At 47.3% G+C, this 26,534-nt stretch overlaps 3 protein-coding genes across 9 annotated transcripts in view; 1 reads left to right on the top strand and 2 right to left on the bottom strand.

Moving 5' to 3' along the window:
* Positions 1-1,264: 1,264 nt before the first annotated feature.
* Positions 1,265-6,274, bottom strand: LOC120904595 (malonate--CoA ligase ACSF3, mitochondrial). Its single transcript, XM_040314696.1, has 3 exons — positions 5,465-6,274; positions 3,495-3,587; positions 1,265-3,415 (listed from the first exon to the last, which is right to left on the bottom strand). The coding sequence occupies exons 1-3, from the start codon at positions 5,901-5,903 to the stop codon at positions 1,839-1,841; spliced, it is 2,109 nt and encodes a 702-aa protein (XP_040170630.1). The 5' UTR covers positions 5,904-6,274; the 3' UTR covers positions 1,265-1,838.
* Positions 6,275-7,346: 1,072 nt separating this feature from the next.
* LOC120904594 lies at positions 7,347-10,938 on the top strand. 4 transcript variants are annotated; one of them, XM_040314692.1, is made up of 2 exons: positions 7,347-7,559; positions 7,647-10,938. In XM_040314692.1, exon 2 carries the CDS (start codon positions 7,672-7,674, stop codon positions 10,735-10,737), a length of 3,066 nt encoding a protein of 1,021 aa, XP_040170626.1. In that variant the 5' UTR covers positions 7,347-7,559; positions 7,647-7,671; the 3' UTR covers positions 10,738-10,938. The 4 variants fall into 4 exon arrangements, with proteins under 4 accessions (XP_040170626.1, XP_040170627.1, XP_040170628.1 ...); XM_040314693.1 differs by having other exon boundaries at positions 7,347-7,563; XM_040314694.1 differs by having other exon boundaries at positions 7,347-7,572.
* Positions 10,939-11,146: 208 nt separating this feature from the next.
* The window catches only part of LOC120904593 (serine/threonine-protein kinase Genghis Khan), a 53,906-nt gene continuing 38,518 nt past the window's right edge, over positions 11,147-26,534 (bottom strand). For 3 of the 4 annotated variants that reach the window (XM_040314687.1, XM_040314689.1, XM_040314690.1), the window contains exons 7-22: positions 26,151-26,468; positions 25,968-26,074; positions 18,165-18,313; positions 17,463-17,915; positions 16,959-17,387; positions 16,801-16,896; positions 16,018-16,720; positions 15,847-15,945; positions 15,654-15,764; positions 15,401-15,586; positions 15,234-15,324; positions 15,008-15,158; positions 14,867-14,939; positions 14,664-14,788; positions 14,468-14,589; positions 11,147-14,383 (exon numbers count right to left, since the gene is read on the bottom strand). In XM_040314687.1, coding sequence (XP_040170621.1) covers positions 14,470-14,589; positions 14,664-14,788; positions 14,867-14,939; positions 15,008-15,158; positions 15,234-15,324; positions 15,401-15,586; positions 15,654-15,764; positions 15,847-15,945; positions 16,018-16,720; positions 16,801-16,896; positions 16,959-17,387; positions 17,463-17,915; positions 18,165-18,313; positions 25,968-26,074; positions 26,151-26,468 — 3,211 coding nt within the window. In that variant the 3' untranslated portion in view covers positions 11,147-14,383; positions 14,468-14,469. The remainder of the gene's footprint in view (positions 14,384-14,467; positions 14,590-14,663; positions 14,789-14,866; positions 14,940-15,007; positions 15,159-15,233; positions 15,325-15,400; positions 15,587-15,653; positions 15,765-15,846; positions 15,946-16,017; positions 16,721-16,800; positions 16,897-16,958; positions 17,388-17,462; positions 17,916-18,164; positions 18,314-25,967; positions 26,075-26,150; positions 26,469-26,534) is intronic. The other variant, XM_040314691.1, reaches the window with a different exon arrangement.

The following is a 26,534-nucleotide window of genomic DNA, read 5'->3' as shown; positions in this document are numbered from 1 at the left end:
AGGCGGCAGGTTAGCTCACGGCAGCCGGGCCTGTCACGAGATCTGTGGAAAAAGTGATGGCAAAGTAAGGGTGGGGAGCTTTTCCCGTGCGTTCATTTGAGGGTAAAATTGGTAAAACTTGTTTTGCACAAATTTCGGTCAACAGGACAATAATGCTTAAGGGGAAAAGTGCATTTTATTGCTTGAAAAGCAGTTGCTGAAAATTGTTGAGCTGTAAAAACAGGACGGGCAAGCAAACGTCAAATGTGACACCCTTGCCCTGGTTGCCAGCTGATTAGTTGTTTTAGTTTGTAAATAAAAAATTATCATTTTTTTTCAAATTTTCTTCGAACTTCACGATCCTGCTTGTAATTTAAAATTCTACTCAATTTTACTGTCCTTTATCACAGATTTTAAGAAATAGAATAAATAAAAAAATGAAATCCAGGGGCATTTTCCATAGTACTTTTTTTTAAATTTTCACTTTTTAATCAACCTGTATCACTACTGGACTTGACTTTCAGTGACTTGCTGATTAAACGTAGCAGGATAGTCAGTCCTACATATGGGGGCACGGTCCACTCGGGGCTTGAACCTATTACGGATATGTTGTTAAGTCGCACAAGTTGATATCTGTACGTCCAGACCAGTGCATTACACCTAACTATAGGTATTACCCGATATATAAAGGCTTTCGACACTTCTTGGCAAGTACCATGAAGCCGGACAGTTCGTTTAGCTACGGGGAGACGATCTATGCGAGGCTTGAACTCACGACGGGCATGTTATTAAGCGGGATAGTGCAAATTCAATAATTGTGACAGATTCATGAATCCCTGGAAATATATATGAATATTAATGGATTTAAGAAAGTTATAGATTATTGAATATTTGAAGATTCATAAATCTTTAGAGTTTCATGAATCTTCGCCGAGATTCGAATCACTCAACACTGAAGATTCATGTGAATGAATCTCAACGAAAGATTCATAAAACCCAACTCTATAAAATACACCGATAAATATGGTCGTGACGACTACCAACCTCCTACTTCGTGGAATGATGGAGGATTGCTTGCTCAATTTTAATAGTATCGGTATGTTCCGATGCGCAGTCTGCCTTAAAACAGGCTATCCAGATTTCATTAGTCATTTCTTGCTTCAAAAAGAATACTCAGATTCAGTTAATCAAAGTACTGTACTAGCGGCAAACATTGTTGTCCTCCAGAATGACTACAATTTCTCGATAATTTGATTCGGATATGTTAACACCCAATACACAAAACTACCAAAACACAGGCGTGTTGCAATATAATTCGTCAACAAATTTGGAACCTTGTTGTCAGAAGCTTTGTTTGTTTCACATTCCCACATACCCGATTATGGGTGATGATGATATATGCTGACCATCACCCAATCTCACGCACTCTCACTCACCCACCCTCATCGCGCCAATCACGATCTCCACGTTGCTCCGGTTTCGCCCAACAATTTCCGAAAGATGGGCCCGCCCGCGAGCGGAGGATACGATACAATACGAAGAACATAATTACAAACGAAATATAAGTCAATAATGCATGCTGAGACACAATGGGAGTTTGCAACATTTCCTCCCTCCCGCCACGGGTAAGCCGGCGACCGAGTGAAGCGGAAGATGGGCTTTTGTGTGTGTGTGTGTGACTAGTGACGAGACCACCGTGGCTTATTTTGCCCTCTTTCCTTCCTATCTAGCTCATCTCATCCGCTTCACATTGTCGCCGCGCCGGATGCATGGTGTGCATATAAATACGTTTCCTTCTGCTGTGCGCGTTGCGGTCGCGGACTTTGCATTAACCGACCTCCAAACAGTTTACCGTTAGCTTAGGGTTTACCGTCTCCCGCCGTACTGCTTGCTGGCGGCGTCGGCGTTGCTGTCGCGGTGCTGTTTCCGTACAACCTGTCGATCAGTTCGCGTTTGTTAATTTTGCCCATCGCATTGCGCGGAATCTCGCCCACCAGCCGGACCTCCTTCGGGATGGCCTGCTTGGGCAGCTTCTGTTCCAGCCACACCAGCAGCTTTGGAATGCTGAACGATTCGGCGGCAACGTGGTCGCGCAAACTTATCACCGCCACTACCCGCTGGCCCCAGGTTTCGTCCGGCAGGCCGAGCACCGCCACGTCGCTCGTGTCCTGATGTTCGTGCAGTGCCGTTTCGATCTCGAGCGCGGACAGCTTGAAGCCGCCGGATTTGATGATGTCCACCGAGGTGCGGCCCAGGATGCGTATCGTGCCGTTTTCGTACCGTGCCGTGTCGCCCGTCCGGAACCAACCGTCCGCTTCGAACTCGGACGCCGTTTCCTGCGGCTTCTGCCAGTACTCGCGGAACACCGAGCGTCCCTTCACGTACAGCTGGCCGGCAATGGTTTCCTCCTGCTGCTTCGAGCTGCTGTCCGCTGCTCCACTCTTCCAAAATCCTTCATTTTCGCGCCCCTCGAGCGTTAGTGTGCGGCCACTTTCCTGCTCCACGATACGCACACTCACCCCGGGCAGAGGCATTCCCACGCAGCCCTGCTTGCGGCTGCGCTGCTCGCTATCCTGCACGTACGGGTTCGAGATGGCCATACCGATTTCGGTCATGCCGTACCGCTCCAGCAACCGGTGGCCCGTGATTTCATTCCACCGAGCGAAGATATTGCCCGGCAGCGGGGCCGAGCCGGAAATCATCAGCCGTATCTTGTTCTTGCAGTGCGTCTTGACGTAATCGCACATGCGCGCGTTCTTGCCGAACACGCTGTCGTACTCGCGGATCAGCAGCCCGTACATCGTCGGCACGCCCATGAACACGTTCACGCGCTCCTTCGTGGTCATGTTCACGTTCAGCAGGTAGCTCCACACGCTGCTGCTGTCGAACTTGGGCAGCATGACGCACTTCGCCCCGACGGCCAGCGGCAAGTTGAGTGCATTGATCGTCCCGTGCACGTGGTTGAGCGGCAGCGTGTGTAGCACCGAATCGGTCGCACTTACTTGCCACGCGTGCGCCAGGGCACGCAGCTGAGCGTCCAGATTGGCGTAGCTAAGGACCACTCCCTTCGGCTTACCGGTCGTGCCGGAGGTGTACAGGATCAGTGCGTTCGCGTCGCGATAAAACTCCCCATTCAGTGCGCTTTCCACCACGAGCGTATCGTTCAGCTGGAGCAAGTTTTCTCTCGTCGGATCGAGGTAGGACACCACGTCGGCCATCGGTGCGGCGGCGTCCCCTCCGTTCGTCGTACCACCCGCCACACCACCGTTCGTGTGGATCAGGTCATGATTAACCACCAGCAGGGGTTTCTGTAGCTTTGCGGCCAGTGGTTCCGCCAGGGGCAGAAATTCCGGCGTCGTTAGCAGCAGCGAAGCATCGGAATCTTTGATATAGTACTCGAGCAGATCGGCCGGATACTTTGCATTCAAGGGCACAGCTAAAAAAAGGTAAGCGATGGAAAAGATTATTTCATAGTAAATAAGAAAGTAGTGTAAACAACAGTAGGCTGGTCTTACCAACTTGCCCGGAAAACCAGCAAGCCCATTGGCTGATCACGTATGTGATATTGTTGGGACAGAGAAATGCCACACGAGATTGGGAAGCACTACCTGTTTGGATGACGAAATGAAATATGAAGGAAAAAAGAGCATGTTATTTTAAAATTATTATTTGAATGATTTCTAATAAAAAAAAGTTCTTTTCCAACTTCATTTTGCGCTCAAATAGACCGTTACTATCAGCAAAACGGGGGAACTATTTAATCGTTTCATTAGCACCCGAGCGTAAAATGGCGATTTCAAATTCGCACACAAATCGAATGCGCCGTCGTTTCAAGACGAGACGAGCTCGGCACAACGGCACAACGAAACGGCTCCATCGCTAATCTCGCATGAATAATGTGTATTCCGTTTGAGACAGGCCAAACAACAAAGCTTTAGATGCACAACAGGGGTGGAAAACAGGGGAAGGAGGCGCGCAGCACCGATGCGTGCAAGAGGGTGTTGTGCGCGGCGGGTTATCGCATTCCTTCGTTCGTCTGCTCCAACACCATCGATTGCGGTGACGATAGACGATAGAGAGGCAGCAAAACCATTTGACCCGACATTTTACCAGCTTTTCCCGTTGGTTGTTGTTGCCGTTTTTGCAACCAAAACAGGAGTCGTCAATGAGGCCTGAGTAGTGGTGGTCGTTAAACGTTTTTACGCTGTACGCTCAAGTGCATTAAAAATAGCCGGATTCGCGCCATCAACACCCACGACCGGTGATCGGTGATGGCCGTGGCCGTGCGGTGCGCGAACTATGACGCCGATCGTTGGTCGTGCGACAGCAGTCACGGGGCGCTACACACACACACACATACAGGCCGACGACAGCCGGTCGGCGCCCGTTTGCGTATCGCGTAAATCTTATCTCACAAGAAATCAAAACCCAGTAGAAGGGGGGGGGGGGGTGCGAGAAGGAATGGCGGGGGAAAGCAATGTGACAGACCCTTTCTCAGTACCCTCTCTTCCTATTGCTTGTTGTTTACATTTTGCGCTGATTCACACGTAGGGCCACCGAGCGAGCGAGGTAGTAAAAGTAGCCTTTTTGTCCTAATTGCCACACATACACCTGTGGTCCTTATTTTTGTTAATTTGTATGTTGCAAATGTCGCGATCATTTACCACATGATTACATTGCACAGAGCGCGCGTTTGGTAATTCGAACCAACGATTGTGTGGCGCCGTAATACGATCGCTCTAGGGAAGGATTAGGTGTAAACTACCTTTCACTTTCAGCTGCTCCATTTCCTTCCCAAATATCTTCCCATCCATGCATAAAGTGAACTGAAGTTTTCTTGCTGATAAATACAATTCTTACATCTCTACATTCAACCGATCATCCAGCTATCGCTCAACGCAAAAATCCAACATGAAGTCATTTGAACGACCTTCACCCGTGAGATCGAGCGCGAAGTTAGTAAACAACGTTGCTGGCTCGCGATCACTCCGGCACCGAAAAGGTTCAAGGTTTCAAATTTCGAGAATGTCGCACAAAACGCTCGAGCGACTCCCTCCGCACGCTCTCAGTTCGACGCAGTTTGCACCGCCTGGCTTGGACTTCCAACTGTGTCAAGAGTTGTTTGTTCGTTCGCCTTCTTCTTACCCTACCTTTTGCGGGATTAGATCTACGCGAGGGGAAAGGAAAGATGCGCAAATGTCTTGTTTTTGCAAAACAGTTGTACTATTTTTGGTGCTGCTTTTCCGCCCCCCGGGGACAGGCGCCACAATGCATTAGCAGCACCCCTCCTCTACGGACGGGTCGTTGTCGCCAGCGGCATATCCATCGACGACGGCCTTGAACGTCTTTCCAAAAGCGTAGGTACAGCAAAACCGGTTCACGCACTGTATGCACATGCCGGGAACACTGCACACACCCTTACCGACACTGAGGGAAAAGTTGCATCATGCGAAAAAGAAAAAAAAAATGGTTCACCCAAACTTACCGCAACATTTGGATATTTGAGCCGCCAATCGTTTGACCGCTTCGTACAGCTGGATGAAGGTAAAATCGCCGACCTGGTCGCGGACGGCTGCCTTCTCGCCGTACAGCAGGGCTCGCTTGAACGGCGGCACGATCAGCTCCCGGGCTACCTCCTGCTCGTACAGCTTCGTCAGTCGGCGCAGCAGATCCGCATGCACCGCCTCCGGATCGACCGGTGGACGGTCGCCATCGTCAAAGCCCTGGGTGGCGGACTTGCGGCTGTCGGTTTGCGTGGAATAGGGGCGGCCCGGTGAGCGTACGCCCCCTGGCAGGGTGTGGTACTGTTTCATCCAGCCGAACGGTCCAGCGGCCGATAGCCGGGGTGCAAGGGTGTTTGCGGCCGTGCCGAGCGTATCGGTCGCTACCTCCAGGCAGCGCCTGGCAAGCATAAATTTCGTCATACTGGTCACACGCCGGTGCCAAATCACAGATATGCGGTGTATGTGTGCCCGGTACAACAACTGCTTCTTCCCGTTGCCTGCTGCTCGGTCAATGCACTACAAACTGAAGCTGCCGCTGCAGTTGTTATGAAATGCGTTTTCACTCCGGATTGTAATGGAAGATGTTCACTCGCACGCCACTGTTAGCCACCATGAATACGCGCTGCACTATCGTCTGCGGTGTTTCTTTTTCGAGTGTAAAAGAGTTCAGAAGGTGCAGCGGTTGGTTGAGTTTGCTTTTTTTGTTCACCGTTTTACTGTTCACACAGCAGGAAGCAGAAACACGTTCGCCCTGCCGACTTGATTTATTTTGTAGTCTTTCTGCGCCGGACGATCAGGCTGGGTCGCATGGGCAGGTTTGACAGTTGACAGTCCACGCCTCGTGCAAGAGTTCGAGCAGTTTCGTGCTGATGCAACCGTACCAAGCGGTCCGCGAGTTTGAAGAAATGCGCTAACGGTTGGGATTTGTTTTATAGTCATTTCATTCCAAAGGAAATAACAATTACAGCGTTTTGCAACAGTCATTCTGCAATGTGTGCTGCATGTTATGTCGCTCCCGAGATTTACTTTCTCTCCTAGCACGTGCATGGACTGGTCCAATGCTAATATTAGCCCGTCCATGTTTAATTTTGACAGCTCTATGGAGGTGCAGGTTTGTCCATGTTTTCTACATTATTCTACACAATTTTACACATTCTCATTTTAAAACAAGGGAATAGGTTGATGGCCCCATCTGTTGTAAAATCTTACAACCGATTGAACCTTTGAAATTTTCATTTTCATTTCAGAAGTCATTTTTACATTGCATCGTTTGAACTCATTGCGCTGTTTTGGTTTGATTTGTGAAAATTCAACTTAATCGCCGCAATGTTTGTTAACGGCTTTTTTAAGCGCCACAACAGCTCGCGAGCATTGATCACACGAGAGAAAGAGCTAGCGCTATGGAGGGAATGAGCACGGACGACGGCTAACAGCGATTGGCCGTCTGGCGCACATACACATCTAACCCGGCGCTCTAGCACCAATCGAACACGACATCGAACATGAAAAATGTATGGGATTTGACATGATTGTCTTGTTTGTTTGTTTGTGTCTGACAGTGCACCTCCATATGATTATATGGGTTTGTTCGTGTCGGATGTCGTGTTCGATTGCTGCTAGAGCGCCGCCTAAACCTGTAACAGCGCGCTCAGGCGAGGAGTAGGAAGCGGAGCCAGGGATGGGTAGCTCGAAACGCTGCTCGACAAATTTGCCGTAGGAGGGAAAAAGAAGGCCTGAGAAAATGCGCGAAAGAGAATGATTTCTTCCGTCGCTTTGCACAGGGGGGAGCTGCTTGATAAATTTGCCGTAGGAAGGAAAAGGAAGGAATAAGAAAATGCGCGAAAAGGAATGATTTCTTCTGTCGCTTTGGACAGAGGGTGTCATCAAGCCGCACTGACAGCTTCCGTGTGTGGATCGAAAAGAAAGGAATAATACGTGGATTTGCGCAGCAGATCAAATTGGTTTGTGCTCTATTATTTTGCTCAGCGAAAGTACAACATTGACTGCGTTTAACAGAGAATACATCCTTTCTCCCCAAAGAACAAGAAGAAAAAGAGATTCTGAGATTATAGATCAGTGTGTAAATAAGGCAACAATTAGCCAGTCGAAAATAGTGTGGCAAAACAAGTGTAATTCTTTACCACCATTTCCACTCCTTAACAGATCTGCTTTCTTACAATTGAACAAAATGGAGAGTTTGGCAAAAGCAACCGACGAATGTAAAATGGAGAGTCTGGCAAAAGCAACCGACGAATGCAACGAACAGCTAAAAGCGAGCTCACTGCAAGATAAGCCTAGTCCGAGTCGGAAGCAGGAAGCAGTTTCAGTAGGCAGTGGAGATCAACACAAAAGAGATCAAATGACCGGTTACGATACTTTGAAACAGATTGGAAAAAAGCATCGAGCTGAGCATTTCAGTCTGGGAGATTTGAAAAAGGACTACAGCACGGCGTTCGAACAAAATGTGCAGCTGTTTGGAACGCAAGTACCGTTCAGTAAATTGTTTGCAGTCTATTTAGAGAATGATTATGAAACAAGCTATTGTAATTGTAATGTAGGGGATACAGAGGTCAGTTTGAGTCATGCACTTTGGATTTTAAACAAATTCAACGCAAATCCGACTGAAAATGAACTAGATTTTATATTGGATGAGCACATATTTGTACAGCGGAAACTAACTCCAGTTAAAGATTTGTTACAGAGTATGTCGTCGCCCAATGTCGAGGATTTGTTCGATAATTTTAAAAAAGGTTACTCTACGGAATGGGACGCCAGATTCTTGAGCTATTATGACAAAAAATCGAAAGACTACGTACCTGTGCATGAGTTTAACGACACTTTCTCCGATGCTAAGGAGGAATGGCTAAGGAGTATACCGCTACAGCCGCAGGTTGATTATGAATATAGCGAAGAAAATTTACATGAGCTGTTGGATGATGACCACATCCCAATGTTGCTTATCGTGGGTCCGGCCGGCAGTGGCAAGAGCACCTACCTACGCTGGTTGGCGCAATATATCGAGCAGTACAATCCCGCCTGGTGGGTGGTACGATTCAGTGTAACCGAACATTCGTGTTATCTAAGCGCCATTTTGAAGGGAATGCAGTCTGAAACTGGTAACAACTGGATGGCACCACAGCAGCAAGCGATACAAACGTTATTTCGTATTTATTTTTGCGTCCACTTTCATTCGCTGGTAATTACCAATTTCCAAATAGGAAATTTAGTTCGCTATTATTTTCATGGTGGACGGCAAGCGCTCAGTGACGCCGAACAATCAGCAGAGAAATGTTCCAGCTTTTTAAAGTTTGCGGGCTCAAAATTATATCTGAAATGTACGTGTCCGTTATCATTCGAGCAAACAGTAATGCTACGCCTGTTTGTGGAGAAATTTAACGCAAATGAACTGTGGCTGCTGTTCGATGGATTCAACGAATTGCCGCAAGGTGATAAGGCTTTAGTATGGAACATGTTCACTGTCCTACAAGATGTTGCCACTAAAAAGACGATGCGAGGACTGTACGTCACATCTCGTACGGAGGAGCCTGATTATTTGTTTCGACGCGAGACGCTGTACCTCAAGCCGTACTCAGTCGCGGATCAGATCGCACACATTAACAAGCAGTTGGATAACATTGAATTCTGTGGACTGCTATCAGTGGAGCAGCGAAAAGAACTGTCCCTCACATTCTATTTACTAACTAATCGGCTTGTACCGAGCTGCTACAAATCGATCTTAGCAGAGCCACTGTTCTTGGAAATGTTCTGCCGACTATGGGTTGCCGTGATGCCCAATATGTTGCAGTTGGAAAATTTTACCATTTCGCGGAAGTTAATAGACTTCCTAGCTGAGCCTAGATATTTAACTATATATCAACTACTTCAACATTTTAATAGCTTTCGATATTACACCGGAAATCTTTCGTCTATACGTAGGGCCGCATGCATCTTCCAAAACTCCGCCTTTGAAATAGTAAGGCATACGTGCGATCTAGGCATGCTCGCAATGTGCACGCTCTTCGGCGAGCAAACAGTAAAGGCACTGCTGTCTCCACATGAAACTGAGTTCACCAGTTTGATGGAGCGATTGCGCACAAGCATTTTTAAATCGCGCGGCGTGTTTAAAGGTGTCGTTAATGGTGTGCCAATATTCAATCATCAACTGTTTGTGGAACTGTATGCGGCATCTTGGCTATCGGAAAATCTTCTATCGCCCAAGGTAGCGTCCTTTTACCGAACGCATGTGCACCCATCGATGGGAAGGGTGAGAACGCTTTTGGACAGTATAGTCATATGCAAATGTACATACTTTGAATCAAACACGGGAGCGCCGCACGGCGTGCGGCGTGCGTATAGACAGTTTCCACACCATATCCAGTCCAATGTAGTGGATGAGTTAGGCCATAGTCCAGACGCGTTGTTTCTGGCAGACACGCTTAGCACGTTGTATAATACGGGCGTAGAGGCCTACCATTTGCTTGATTGGGTAGAGATCATGCAGCATGCACCAGCGGTCGGTACCCTATTCAGTACCGTTGTATTCAAAGCGACACCGATCGATGTTGCGATGCGACATGGTTGTGCAGAAGCCACTGGTCGGCTTATGCGGACCGGTTCAGTCTTTCGTCCCACCGCATTCGACGAGTACGCAAGCGTTCCGAACACCTGCAAATGGAACGTGCTCAGCCATTGCCCTACGCTGATATGCCAGGATGGTGCAGCCAAGCTGGAGCAGTATGTTTTCAAACAGCTGTACGATGAATTTACCAAGACCTCCTCATTCGACGGTTGGTTGGGTGTTAACGCCTTTACACATGTTTGGCATCGAGGCAATTTCATGGCTAGGAAATTTCATTTATTGGACACTTGGCGTATGAAACAGCAGCAAAGCACCTGGTACCTTTGCTTTTTTATTCATGAACGCCAGTTGATCGGGGACACGGTACGCACAATGAATGTGCTGGAAGGGACAAACGTTGTCACGCGATTGAAGGAGGTAAAGTCGAATAACCAGCCGGTAAGGTTGTTGCTCGCTCGTGTCGAGGAGCGTAATGCTTCGCGCAACGAGATGATTGACTTGGCCAAACTGCACGCCACGGTTAGAGATTTCGAGGCAAAAAAGTACGCTCCATTGTATCTGAACGCACCAACAGTGGAAATCAGATCAGATAGTTACGATGATCTTATGGAAATAATATACGCTGAGGAAATCGAGCACGGCCAATCAATTTTTAGGTTTTTCATTATTCATTAGGTGTTCGGTGAAAAGTAGTAAACTAAGATTAAAAAATTGATATTAACACGTCAAAACGTCATTCGATAATCCGCACTCAATCCAGTGCGGATTGACAGAGCGAATAAAAAGAAAAGTTTATTATCGTCGTTGATGTAGGTAGAGTGCAGAAACAAATAAAATGTTTATTTTCAACCGAAAAAAAAACTACCCGTATCCATTTTCTCGCTTCTTTAGTCAACACGTTTGTGGCACGTTGAAGAATATTAGCGGTGAACAGCGGGAAAGGTGCAGGTAAGTATGTCAAACTAAGACATAAAACTGCTGCAAAACCGTTAAAAAGAAATATATCCCCAACTCAACTCAATGGCGCATACAAATACAATTTCTCAAATCGGGAAAAAAGTACATAAAAAAAACTTCCACAATCTCTGTTTGGTTGTTTTGAGTTGTATTTTACTTTGTTGTAACTGTATCCACAACATCATCTTTGCAATGCTCTTCTATACAAGCAAAACATCTAGCAGGCTCTGTCGTCCTTATTATTAGTCGTCCATTCGTTGCCTGGTTGTTTTTGTTGTTTATTGCCGCCTCAATTTGCGCATTTACATCCTTTGGGAGTGTGTGGGGCTTTTCGTTTTCGATTGTGAAACATTTTGCTTTGCTGTTACATCGCACAAACTGTGCATTAGTATATACGCAGGACGAGGAGGACCTCCCTACCGTCCATCCTATCTGCCGTGTTTACCACTCAGACCGTTAATTCACTCCTTCCTGTCTGCTCTCCTTGCATTCTAATCACTGAGCCCTCTTTTACTCACTGAAGTTGAAAAGAAACCCATCAGTGTGTCCGAAATGCAGATTTGTGTACTTACAGTTGCAGTTAAATCGTGCCCCTTTTGATACACAATTAGTATAATCCCTTTCTCTCTCTCTCTCTTCCTCTCGTCATGCGCGGCACATATTTTGACTACTACACATAAATAAAGATTATTTTAGAAGCTTTTCGATACACAATGAAATAAATTAAACGAAAGAATTTGCACTAAAACAAAAGAAAACATAGGAGGGAGTGTTCGTAAAAAAAGAACGATAGAATGGCGCGAATTCGAAATTGTAATGTGTCGCGTTTCGATCATCTACCCGAAACGCGCACGCACGTGCTAAAACTCAACCAAGGAAAGGAAGTTAAAACCAAAGGCTACTAGTTAAGTTACACATTAAAAACCGTTCCGCAAAAGAGACAGCACAGTAATTTCTGCACTACCAGCCTCCATCCAGCCTACTATATAGTAGTTAGAGAGGTGTTGCATTCCCCGCAGGCTGCAGCAGTAAGTGGGTAAACCGTACAATGTAAACGTTAGCTAATGTATGCATGCATGCGCGTGTGTGTGTGTGTGAACTCGTTATGGTTGATGATCGATATTTTAAACGTACATAACTACACGATCGCCATTCAAAATACACGCTCTACCAGGGTGTAGTAGCCCATTCGGCAAGCCAAGCCTCGCGTTGCGCCATTCTAGTACCCACCATCCGCCTCCCCGTTGCCTCATTCCAGGCCTTTTTCCCTTTATTGTTACACATTACGCAACAAATGCAGTATTAATCTGCACTGAAAATACTAAATATTGTCCTCGTGGTTTTTCTTTTTTCGCTCTCCCTTTCTCCCGGCCGTCTCGGTTAGTACTCTGTCTTTGTTCAGCCGCGCTTGCGTAAACGCGAGGAGTATTGCGGCGTCATTCACCCCAATTATCGTTATGGGCGCTTTTCGCTTTTCCCTTGTAATGCTGCTAGATTTGTGTATGTAAACGTTCTGAAGGTATGTATAATTTGATTTCAAGTTGTAATTTGCTCACGGATTCACTTCTAAATTCACGTTTGTATATTGACACGTTTGCGGGCCTGTGCCTCGCCTTCCTTCGCCTGTTCGCTTGTGGTAGTGCGTGTGTGTGTGTATGCATGGGTGCGAATCGTCGAGCAAATGTGGTTATCCTTACAGGCTAATTTTGCAACTGCTACGTTTTTTTCTTTCTTTTTGGAAGCACCATCTGAGTGTGTGTATATTATCTACAGCTCTTACACCACGTGTTTCACCACTACACTCCCGCACTCCCTTCCGCGAACGATGCGTGCGCACATGTGCGGTACACACACACACGCGGTACGATCCACCAGAACGGGATCGATCACTTACTACGCCCATTCGTACATTTCTTATGGTAGTGTGCGCCGTTAGAAGCGGCGTTTAACGAGTTTCAGTATCGTGACTGTAAGTAGCATAGACTATGGAACAATCGATGCAGCTGCTCCTTCCTCCGCCTCCACGAGAGATGTGGTCGTTGTTTAGGATATTTCGATGATTTTAAGTTTTAGCAAAAAACACTAGTGAACCGAGTCGATAGGATAGAGGAGAGTAACGCGATGGAACAAGAACTATTACAGTTACAGTATGAGAGAGTGCCTTTGCCTTGCTGTTTTCACACACACACTCTCTCTCACTCTCTGGCAAAGTCGGTAAGATCAGTGCCGGGAAACCCTTGCGCGTGTGCCTAGCATTATTACCGGTTGCGATACTTTTTACATAATGTTAATGTTGTGTGTAGGCTATAGGAATGAATAGCAAATACCGATGACTCGGGCAGGAATATATGTGATAGTTTTTGTTTGTTTTTGTTTTTGTTTTTCGTTATAGAGAGTAGATTTAATGGCAATAGTACAACTACGTGGTAAACGTGTCTCCTTCCTTCGCTACATTAGCTTTCTTAAATGACATTATAATGGTAACGGGCGATGATGATGATTCCAGCGACAGATCCATTCCCATTTGCATGTAACAGCATCGACTCGCTTGCATACTTTCTATTGCACACGCACACGCACACACACGAACACGCACCCGAAAGACGCAACGGGACACGGTCGAACGACACCCCACTAAAGCCGCACATATCCTCTCTTCTACTTTTAGATATAAATCACACCAACTGATTGGTTTTGTAAGTTTGTTGCTTTACCCCCCCACTACAACCTTGATCGTACGATCGACCGTTTCGTTCGTTTGCTTGCCATAATTGATACAGTTGCCTGAATGTGTTCACTTGTCACAAGACGGGTGCTACGTAGTCCCCAGCGCGGTGCGAGAAGATGGATGAAACATGTACTACCTTAAAAACGAATTTATAGTACGCTACAGTCATGCCACACAGTCATGCAGGCACGTCTTCCACGCGTAGCGAGATAAGATAGGGGAAGAGAGAAAGAGATCATCGATCATTACTCAGCACCGTCTTTCTAACGGGGAGGAAACCACACAATCACGCGCATAAGTATAGCGAAGCACTTGACGTGGAAAAGAAACGGCGTGACTGCAAACACCGGGCTACGGGAGTCAGTGGTGCTTTCGCGGGCGGGGAGCAAAATAATGTAACGATATATGGCGCATTTCTTACAATGAAACATTAACAACACAAAACAAAACAAAAAGAATGGGAAAAACACTCTTAGCTGCTAAGCGTCCGCTGGGTTGTCGTCGTCATCGTTCGGGCCTGTGACGTGACCGGACCGACGAGACGACGCTGACGGTCCCCCCTTCAGGCAGAACGTCCGTCCGCTGTGTTCCAGCGCCGAGCGGATGGTTAGCAATTTGGTGAAGTATTTCAGGAAACTGTAACGGAAAGCAGAACGCACCTTTACTCCTCACGACACTGTAACGCTTTGCGCAGAGGCTTGATTTTGCTTTTGATCTAACCATTATGAATCGTAGCTTGAACTTAACCGATCATTCGTCGGGGAGGGTGGCGTCGATACGGAGCTGGAATTGTTGCTCGCCACACTTTGCCTGGATTCCGACTGCATATCGGCGACCGAAACCTGCAAAAGGGATAGGGATGGATGAGATGAGCAGGCGGGTTAAGAAAGATGGAGACACTGCTGTGAGCCATTACCTTTAGAACATCGTGCAGAGAGGACATGCTTCCCAACGGACTAGGTGAGCGTGGTAACGACGGTGGCTGATCGCGCGGTCTGGCTGGTGCCGTACGCTTTGCACCTGGTAGAGAGTTGTTCGATCCTTTTGAGGGATGCAAAATGTGTTAATGGAATAATTCACGGTGAGGTCACACAGCGCGACACCATGCGCGATACTAACCGTTCAGTTGGTGGATCATCGAGGGACGCGGAGGCGCACGGGGTGGTGGCGGAGCATGCCGCATCGTTGAAATCTTTACAACAACAAAAGCAAACATTAGTTTTATTGATAAAATACGGACCACCCGGAGCAAATAATTACCCGTTGCTGTTGCGTACTCTGGTCGGCCGTTTCGATCGTGGTTGGTAGATCGAGCAGCCGTTGTTTCTGGATGCCATCGCCAGGGCCCATGTGCGAGATATGGTTGAAGTTAGTGGGCGCGGAGATAAGCTTCGAGCGACGATCGGTGCTCCTACACAGGAATAAAAAGATGGAAGGAATTATCGGAAAAATGAGATTTACGTGAAATGAGCTATAAACCACTTACGTGCGAATAGTTCGGTTGGGTTCGCGCAATGAAAAGCGTTTCGATTTCAACCGACCATCGCGATCACATGGGGACAGATTGAGCAATTCTCCTGCAATTTAAAAAAAAAAAATGAGCGTTGAAATTAACATTATTCAAATATTCGAGCCGATGGAGACAAAACATACTCGTGTGCATGTTGGCCAGATACACGACGTTTACGCCGTCGTTGATGTAGGTTAGCGTAAGGCTGCCATTGTTCATTAGCGGACGGGAACGTTTTAAACCAATTGACTGCACCCATTCGGCGGTTTGCGTGTTGAAGATGTCCAGATGGGTTTCCGAGTAGACTAGTAGATGGCCGTCACAGTATGCTGCAGCGGGGGAAAAATAATTGTTTAATATACATAATCTAGGCAAAACGCCAATGTCAAAACTCACTGATATGCTTGGGGACAGCAGGATACATGATTTCACGGTCACGCGATTTGCGTCCCTGCAGATCAACGTAGATCGCGAGCGTTTGAAACACGAGCAAGTATTCGCCATGCACTGGGTGGAAGAAAACAAAACGTGGCAATATGTTTGATTAACATTCAACAGGCTTTAAACAGTTTAAACAGCGGAAACTTACCATTGCCACCGTGACCGGACTGAATCTCAATTACTCGCCACGCATCGACGCCGGAAAAGTTGAGGAAATTGTTCAATTGATTCTCCGGGTGCACTAAAGCTGCAGTTCGAGGAAAAAAAAGCATTAACGACCGCTCTACAAACACTGCTGCCGTCTCGCGGTTACACTTACGCATCGCTTTGGCCGCACCCTGCAGACAGTAGGCGGTGAACCCACTCTGGTGACCAACGGCCAGCCGCATATCGGACAGCACCTGCAGGCTCTGCACCGGGTACGCTACCGTGAACTCGCACATCTTGTGATGCCGGCTACGGTCCCGGTTCACCACGTACACCACAATCTGGGAAGTGTTCTGGCGCTTCAACGCCAGCACAATGCAGAACACCGGCTGCGGGCCGCGCTCGATGATGCCGGTGCAGGCCGTGATGCAGTTCTTCGACTCCGCCACCTTGATCCACTCCACGTCGACCGTCTCGAGGGCACGTATTGGTAACAGGCGCAGATGCCGCTGCTTGCCGCACAGTATCACCAGCAGCTGCTCCTCGGCGATGTACCACAGCTGGTACACCTTCTTGCTTTCGCCGATGCGCGCTATCTGGCTGCGATCGAGATCGAGACAGAACAGCCCATCCTCCGTACCGAGCAGTATGCGCTCGGGGTCGATAATCAGTGCGCTCAGCGCATTGCGGATCGCCGACACCGTGCTGTCGAGCACCTCGCGCACACGGAACATGGCCGTGTTCGGCAGATTGTTGCGCTTCAGTATGCGGTGCAGCTCGCTGAGCGCCACGACCCACTTTGCCTTCTCCGACTCGGTGTCGGCAAGCATCAGCGTTTGCAGGGAAGGACCCCCGTCGAGCAGGGAGGTCGTGATCTACACAAAGCGAAGAGAGACACCATGAGTGTTTGCATGAAGGAGCTTCCGTTTGCAGCACAATTCCATTATTTACTCACTCTAAATATGCACGGCACATCCTTCTTCGTCGCATGGATGACGTCACTCTCGCGCACACCGGAAACCGTAAACTCGGGATCACGCATATCCAGCACCTGCAATACGGAGCAACATTAACGCCCTGGCTTATATGGATATGTCCCAAGACACTCCTTACCTGTGTTACATGAACGCTCGGCAGCGCACTGCGATCAGCGGAGATGTCGTACAGGAATAGCTTGAAATCGCACACCACGACGAACTGGCGCACCCAGCCGCGCTTGACGCCGCCCAGCTTCGGCACCTTCACGTAGCCCTCGTACGCCGTACCGATGCCGCGTGTTGGATCGATACCGAGCGGACGCTTCGTCTGATCGGACGGCACCGGACACTGGGTCGGCACCTTCGGGCAGCAGATCATGTGACAGGCGAAGCCGCACAGCTCGCACACGACACCCTGGCGTGTCAGGCCCACCATCAGCGAGGTGCAGTGGTTGCACTTGGTCGGGCTGGAGAACGTCCGCACGAGGAACTGGTGCACCTTCGCTTTCTGCTGCCGATGGGGATGCAAGTCCTGCTGGTGGGACATCATCACGCTGTGCATGCTCTGCAATAGAAGATCGAGTAAATGGGTAAGCGATTTGGGTGTTGTTGCGATGGCGAAACGCGTTTCAATACATACCAGCGAGTGATCGCTCAGATTGCTCTTCGAGCTGGACAGCGAATGTCCCCGGTTGTTATCCTCCACGTCTCCATCTTCGCTTTCCATCGAGTAGTTCGAATGGTGCATCGATGGCTGTTGTGCCTGTTGTTCCTGTTGCTGCTGCTGTTGCTGTTGCTGCTGCTGCTGTTGCAGCAACTGCTGCTGATTGCTGTACGTGTGGTGGGCTTGCTGTATCGGTTGCGTTTGCGCCGGGCTCTGCTGCTGCTGCTGGTGCACCTGTTGGTGGTGTAATTGTTGTGTGTGTAGTGAGGAAAGGCTTTGATTATGGGTTTGGTTCAGGTGCGGTGCATTCGTGGAGGTGAGATTGTTCGAGGAGGAACTGGTGGAAGTGTTTACGTGCTGGCTACCGCTACTGCTTTTGCGGTGCGGTGCAACAGTGCTACTGCTCGATCCGGTTGCCGTTGCTGGTGGCTGCTTGAACACGGAAACGGAAGTGCGTGAAAAGAATATTGGTTTTGTTTGTTTCCAGTAGGCATTGCAACCAAAAAGATAAGTAAAAAAACCTTGTCGCTTCACGGTGGGAAGTCAGGAGAACCAAAAAATTCAATCTACCGTACTAACTACAGCAGGGGATAACTACTAGCAATAAGTTCCCAAGAGGTTGTTCCCACGAAATGAAAATAATCCCCCAAAATGTTGAATAAGCTCGCGGCTACTTACCATGTTGATGGCCAACGTTGAGTTGGTGTGCGTCGTTGAGCTGGAGCCGCCACCGCCACCGCCGCTGCCGCCACCACCGCTTCCAACGCCTCCAGACTCCTTCAAAAAGTGATCCAGATAGGACATCTGCGACGAGGGCCTCTCGAGGACTGCCGTTTGCGCCCGTGGTCGTGGTTTTGTTGGTGTTAAAGCACGAACGTTACGCACGCATCAAAAATCAAACCGAGTTATTTACCAAACGAGTAATGAGGATGATGCGCATGAAGATGACGGCAAAAAGCAAACCAATCGGTGTTGGTGATGGGGAAAGGTTTTGCCAACCGTTTTGGGGATGGAATGCAATGTTTTCACAAAACAAAACACAAACGTGTATGTGGGGGAATGTACATAGTAGAGGTAATGGAAAAAAGAGTAATATCATGTTGTTTTATGGTTTGTGTAGCAAGAGTTTTGTGATGTTGTTTTGGTTTTTGTTGTTGTTTCAATCAGTTGTCATATTACGCGCAGATGTGAGAAAAAGGGGCAGAGTTCCAGGAGTACAGAAGGCATTGGCAGATTAAGAGTCATTTTCGAGCGGTTTGTTGAAGGGAGATATATAAAATACAAGAAAAAAGAGAGAAAGAACGTACATGATTGGTTGTATTAGTACATGATTGTAATCGTAGTGTTGTGGATGAAATTTAACAGCGGCTAGTAACACTGATCTGTGTACGGATGTACCGCAATCAGTAAAAACAAAACAAAAAACAAACAAAAAACACGCCAAACAGCATCGTCTTAATGTTGCTGGATTACGTTTGCTAAACGTTCACAAAACGTTATGTGTGGAGCATTAGCGACAGTCTGGCATGCCTCATACAATGTCTCATAAGCAGTTTTCTCGTTCGCTGAGTAGCTATCGACAAAGGCCTTGGAGCAGTTAGCATAACAACCTGAACGATTGTGTGGGTCTTGGGGTGATGCATTAAGGGATCAGAGGGACATTATAGGGAAAGGAAAATAAATTTCAAAATAACCAAACAAAAACACTACATACCGCTTAAGTACCTACCACCCCTACAATTTTGGGCGCTTCAATCTAAATGCAAAAGGATATAAACTACAGCTTCGTAAGCATCTCCCCGGTTAAGTACGCGAAACCCCTGACTCTACCGAAACCCACTCCAAATCCCATCGGACAGCGATCGTTTCTCCATTACTCTGTGATCTATATTTCTTTGAATTCAACAACTTTCCTTTTAGGATATAATTCTTGTATGTTTGTTTTGTTTTAACCTACAACCAACAACATGGCCAAAAAAACGCTCTTATCTCACCTAATTAAATCAACAATAAGTTTTAGTTAGTTTTACTGCGCGACTTTGTGGTATGGCTTATACCCTACACATCCAACCAGGTTCTTTAACATGCGTATTAACAAAGCGAGAGAAAAACTCAACCGAACAGTAGTTTGCAACGCTCTAGGCACTCTCACTCTCAAAATAATGATTTTTTTTTTCAATTTAATTCTACCGGAAAGTCCCGGAAATTGAACACTTCTGAATAAACTCAAAAATCAAACATAACGTAACGGGCCTATGGTACAAATGCAAAAAAAAAAAAACTTTTGTTCGTTGTTTGCCAGTTGTCGTCAACCTGGATTTGACAATGTCCTGTATACGCGGAATATACGGCTAAAACATCTCAAATTTGAAAAAAGTTTTCCTTTTGCTATTTACGGCTATAATCATACAACACTTTAGGAGTCTTGTGTAGCTTTGAGTTGAAAAGATTGAACGAAAACAAGAACTAATTCGCCCCATTTCCGCTATTTCTCGCGGTTTGTTTCTCATTGCTCTACGAACACTTGCTGAGATTCATTTCTATTGTAAGCGTTTGCTCTAAGTACAACTATTGCACAACCGTTCTTTCCCAGACTGTATATATCGAAGGGGGTCGGTTGTGTTGCTGTCGCCTTTCATTCCTTTCATCGTGTCCCCCCCCATTATTGACTAGAACCCTAAGCTGACAACACAACGTCTACCCGACCCGCTCGCTCCCCCTACTTTCGGTGGCGATCGCGGCGCTTCTTACGCTTCCGGCCACTGCCTTTGCGACGGTTGCGCTGAAACGTAAGCATCGCCACGGTGGCCGATTTCGAGAGTTCCGCCGGTGCGTTCGCTTCTGGCGCCGGGGACGAGCACGAGGACGACCGTGACGCCGATGAGGAAGCATGCAGCGATGAGAGTGATCGTGAGCGCGAGGGTATGATGCCATTGGACCGAATGATTTCGCCACCCGGTGTGGTCGGCGGATTCGTTATATCCGTTGCAGTGACGTTAGGTTCACCATCTTCGATAAGCGGCACAGTAGCTGCGGGTTCGCTATCTTCAATCTTTGGTGTGATGGGATATGAAATGTGTTCCTCCTCCTCCTCCTCCTCGTGTACTGCAGGCGAGGGGATTTGTTCTGCGCTGTCCAAAAGCAGTGGCATGGAGGATTCGTCGTGCTCCTCCTCTGTTGCCACACCAGTGGGTGTATTTTCCACATTGGCACTGTCTGTATTGGCTATGCTATATGGTGACTCTTCTTCAGACTCTTGTTCGTCTCGCGCCACCAACTGTGGCGTTACCGGAGGCGTGAGTAGCGCTACGAGATCATTCACCTGCTCCACCGACGGTGACGACCCTGTCACAGATGGTTCCGTCGTGGGCGATGGTAAGGCGATCAGGGCTGCTGCTGCTGCTGCTCCTGGGCAGCTGCTACCGCCGTTCGCTACTGGCAAGATCGAGCGTGGGATGAGGGTAGCATGATCGATGGTGGTGATCGTGGTGACATGGGGCGGTTCGATGAGTTCGTCCTGGGCCGCCGCACAGCATCGGTAGCGCTGCTGCTGCTGCTGCTGCTGCTCGGCACCAATGTCGTCGGTGGTTCGGATGGTTGTGGTCGTGGTGGTTGTAGTGATTGTCGTCGTTACTTTTCTGTTATGGCAACTACAACACTGTTCGAGTTTATTATTGTTACAACGATCTGCAAGAGGGAAGAAACATCACAACAGAAGAACAACAGATGTAGAGAGTGGTGATAGTATGCGCGGAGGAGGCCCACCACCGTGGGTCCGTCCTCTTTGGTTGGGATTTTTGGCTGCTTGGGGCTATGGATGAGAGCGCTACAGGGCGGGGAGAGCTTTCGCAGCAAAACAGCGTGCGCGGGCGCAAACACACGCGGGCCGAATGTTGAAGGCACACAGCTACGCGCGCACGTAAGATATCGAGTGTGTTTGGTGGTGGGAGATGGGAGCGAGCTTGAGATGAATGACTTAATGCTGTGCACAACGTCAGGATTTTGCAGTTTTAGATGGATAAGTTTGGCATCGTCTTCCTGCGCTTTATCATGAGCACGCGGCAGCATGGCATGTGGAATGAGCATATGGGTGCGAGAGCATGAGAGTGGTGGTCTACTAATGATTACTTCCAATTCTGATCGGCAAAGCTGCGAGTGCTCTCTCTGTATTTCATCGAATCATTTTGCATCAACCTGCACATCTCCATCTGCCGCTGGTGGCTCCCGGGACGCAGCACACGTGTTTTCGAATTGATGGATGGATTTGAGAATGAACGAGCGAATGGCACGAGCAAATGAGATAGCAATGGTATGGTGTTTGTGTGTTACGGGCCAGGTAGTTTAGGACAAACGTTGGCGAAAGACATCTTCCAACATCTTGCAACAACAAACCGATTACAGTGAGATGAAATTAAGGGATTAACGAAATTAATTGATGTTGAGGGTTTAATGCGGTTTTTGGTTTCGTTTGCTGTTGGTCAGTTTCGAGCGAGTTTAGGCTTCGTTTTAGGCAATTATGAATAATTATTATTGTTGTTCTTGTTCATTGTATTCTTCTATGTTAAGCAGTTTCAAATATCACTACTCTCTGAGTGATGGTTACGGTTTAAGAGTTATATTATTAAGCTATGTTTCTTAATTTGTTGTTTAAACCATTTACTCTTTCACTACGGCACAATGCACAATACACACACTGGATTATGAGAGTGCTTACCTATAATGTACGTGAAAACACATCTTTAACGATAATCGCCACGCGAGCATTTAAAACAGGTGGGGCATTAGGTGGTGTAAAATGATATTTATGCTTACGGTAAACAGTTTTGCTAACGCGAGACACGCTCTCTTATTCAAACAAAGTGCCTCTTAATCCACTGACCAACTGCAACATTCCACAGTAGATCCACTGTTGGAAAAGATAGGGAAGGTTGGAGCATAAAACGGAAACACAAAACAAAAACGGGGGTTTTAGGCGAACGTAGGTTTGATGCGCTCAAAACGAGTAACTAAAGCCAACAAACAACGCGTATAAACAAAGACAGTAGCAATAAAACGATAACTGGACAGATACAAACACATAAAAAAGCAGTAATTTACAAAAGAGTAAGAAAGCTGTTGGCAACTTTAGTAAATCACAGCTGAACAAACAAACAAAAAACAGTAAACATAAAAAAGTATAAGAATAATTAAAAACGAAACGAAAATCAAACGAAAAAAAACATAAATGGTTCAGCGAACAAAAAAAAAACTAGAAACTCTTTTTCACAACAGATCAGAAATGCATCGGAAGAGAAGGAGAGAGAGAGAGAAAATGCATCGAAAAATGTTACAATTTAAAAAAAATTAAAACCTAACAAAAAAAGAAACGAACTATAAACAAGTTAACTCAAATCCACTGCAACATCAACAAAATTTCGTCAAAAAAATAAGGGAAGGTTTCCTAGCAGCACGCGGGAGAGGTTGGTTTTGGGGTTTAGCAAACAAACGGGTGTGAATAGGCGGGAAGTAACAGAAAGAAAGAAGTATTACGTATACGTTTTGATTAGGTAGAGCAACAGGCCCCAGACGCAGGATGTCACACCGACCCACACGGAAAAGTTACGTCTCATTGCTCGGCTCCGGTTGGCGGCCATCGTCTCCCGTGCCACCGTCGCGTCACCACCACCTGCGGCTGACGTCGCTGCAGCAGGCGCCCCCATCGTCGCCATCGTACTCGAGGCGGCTGTAGTCGTTGCGGATTCTGCTTCGCTCCACCGTTGCGCAGCATTGTCATTAGTAGTGGTAGTAGTATTGGTAGAGCAGCTTATGGATGGAGCAGCAACACTGTTATGATCGTTGTTAGTGTTAGCATCACCCTCCATGGGGTCGCTTGGTTTGGCGTTACGTTCGTCGCCCTTCGACTGGTTACCAATGCGTTCGTTGCTGTTGTTATTTGCGGCGATGATATTGCTGCAGTTGCTGATGGTGAGGGCGGTAGTGGTGCAATTGTTGCTGCTACTGATGCTGCTAGTAGTGCCAGTGCTAGTGAGCGTACTCGCATCAGCGTGTGTAACAACCTGTGGATTTGTTGATGCCGTCACTGACAAGTCTTCGTCCTCGTTATCCACCATCCCCGCCGCCTCTTCGCTCGTGTGAGGCGACTTCGGTTGGGCCGCATCCGGTGTTGCTGCCACGCCTGCCAGTGGGTTTGCATTTTCGTCCAGCTCTACTCCACCCATCGTCCTTAGCCTATTATCACGCACACTACTATCATCACCTTGATCGTTCGCCTGCACGGTGGATCCTGCTCCGGTCGTTTCCTGCAGCTCGCGGATGTATTTGTTCAGCACGGCCCGCTCGAACTCGGTCAGCTCATCGGTGGCACCGGTTAGCGTGCCGCTCTTGGCTTTTCCACCCTCCGTTGGTCTGTTGTTTTCTTCACTCCGTCGCACATCGTTTAGCAAGTTTTCGACCAACCGGTCGTCGTCGTAAGCGGTAGTGTTGGTGGTGGTGGTACTATGCGTTGACGTTGCCGATGGGCCGGAAATCAACTGCTGTTTCCGTACCGTCTCTAACACGTCCCGCATTTCTACCTCTCTCGAGCTTCTCGGACGACCACCGAACAGCGGTTCGTTGAGATTGGCGCCGAATCCACGAATGCTGCTGGTGCTTCTTCGGCTGCTCGCCGTCGATCCTTCGCCATGACTCCAGGACTGCATCACCGGCAGTGGCACTGTGGCGTGGCACATCGAGGCGATAAATGTTGCCAGTAGTAGTAGGATGATGAAGTTAAAGTTTATCGGATTTTTGGGTTTAATGAAGTACAGAAGATTTTCGAGTTTTTTTTCAACAGATGTGGTTGTGTACGTTGGTTGGTATTGTTGACCGCGATGAGCGTACGTATCGACGAGGAAACACAATCAAACAAATTTAGTTTGGATCAGCATAAAGAATAAAGAAGAGATTTTGTGCGTGCCGGCAGCACGCAAAATAACAAACACACACACGCACACGCACACAAATATCATACACACAAGCACACTTTCTGAAGGCTTCTCTCGTTTGAAACTATCAGACAGCGGTTGAAACCCTGGCACAAACTTGCTTTCCCTTCCCCGCTATTCTAGGCTACACATCTTTTAACTGTTTTTGCTAGCAGGACACACCTTAAGCAGCGAAATAAAAGTAATCCTCGAATGGTTGCGTGTGTCCTTGTCACATGCTTGTCTGAGACGGAGGTTCGATCATTTTTCCCCTTTTTTTTCTTTTTTCATTGGTATAGAAATTGTATCGCTATAAAGGTTCTAACATCTCTTCCCGTTGCATTTGCTAACAGATCTGTATCCTACACCTTATACTTTTTTACAACCAGCGCAAAGCACTATCTTCCCGCAACATTAGTGACCAGGAATCCCCAGGATTCAAGATCTATGGCACTACTACGCTTACAGAATTGATACAAATACACAACAACACAGAGATGGGTAGATGGGACAGTGAGGACACAGGCTAGGGGTTGGAGCGAGGATATTTAAGGGGGTTAAGAATTTTGATCGCTAGATCTATCTTAAGGGGTTGTGAACCCAAGGATCCGTACTTCTATGGTACACTATTGAATGCATAGAATAATCATCCCTTTTTGACGCGTTTCAAGCTAGATACTGTTTTTACTGAATACTTGTGCAATGCATACCATATGTGCAGAAAGTTGTAAATTTACCTATTCGCTTTCTGATAATACGATCGAATCGGTACGCCCGGTTCGATCGCGATATGATGAGCTACGTTTAAACAAGCAAGCACTGCAGAGGCTATGTAATAGAACACGTTAAAATCGTTACGTTCCAGTATACACGATGGGGGTTAGTAACTGATCCCGGGCTCGAATTTCAAACATTTAGAACCCTTTAAATTGTGCAAACTTGTCGTTGCATTTTGTCGTAGTGTGAAATCGCGAGAGAGAAAAACAAATGTCTGACGTACGAAACACATTTTACTAGATTAATAAAAAGCATTCCTTTCAGCAGCTACACACCTACATACCCACGCCGGAAAAAAAGTGTTATACTGTTAAGATAATTCTACCAACTACCTACTTGCTCCCGGCACCAATCTTTTAAAAGCACATTTAAAACAGCGGTTAAACAAAAAAAACTACTACAGCGCTTATTTCGTACACGTCTTCTCAGCGATACACACATACACCCATCAGTCTGTCCCATATCCATATCGGACGCGTTTGGCTCTATAAAAGCTAAAAAACACACTGCCCTTCGCAAAATAACAAAAAAGAAATGCTCCAATGGCAGCAGCCTATACAAAAGCTCCACATTACCCGCCCACGATTACGGGACAAAAAGTATTTAAATTCCGGAACGAATTCCATATTCCAGACGGAATCTGGGCAGTTGTAAGCTTGCAAAACTCCATAGCGTATTATCCCTGGGGTTATTAACAAAATCGAAAAAAGGTAACAGTTCCGTTCAACTACGTTGTACTCACATCCTTCGTTGGATTCAAGCCGCTGCTGTAGTTCCTTGATCACGCTTTCCTTGCGCTTCAGCTCACTGCCAATCGATTCGCAGATCTGGCGCGTCTCTCGCAGGTCCCTAAAATGTATGAGTAATGAGCAAACACGTTGCCGCTTTTAGCGTTCTGCATTTCCATCTGACGAGCTGAACTCACTTTTGAGCCGCCACGAGATCAGTTCTGGTGCGCGTAAGCTCTTCCGAAATGACAGCCTTCGCCTGGATTTCGTTCTGCAGCGAGCTCTGCAGATTGAGCAGTTCCATCTTGTCGAGCTTCTGCGACCGACGGTTGCGCCAGTTCTTGTTGTCGCTCGCATTGTGGTTGAGCGGCCCGGTGTGCTTCAGGTACTCGAGCTCCTCGGTCATCTTGGTCGCGAGCGCCTGAAGGTAACCGCGCGCATCCTTCTCGTCCGATACCCACTGAATGATCTCCGCTATCTGACGTTCCCATTGGCTGAATGCTTGGCGTCTATTTCTGCAATCGGAAAACGGTCATAGGTTAGAGGTGAAAATCGCTATTATTTTCACCTTTGCACTCCCC

This window comes from Anopheles arabiensis, chromosome 3 (assembly GCF_016920715.1).
Source record: "Anopheles arabiensis isolate DONGOLA chromosome 3, AaraD3, whole genome shotgun sequence".
NCBI classification, from domain to species: Eukaryota; Metazoa; Arthropoda; class Insecta; order Diptera; family Culicidae; genus Anopheles; species Anopheles arabiensis.
This window is presented reverse-complemented; position numbering and strand designations above follow the sequence as displayed.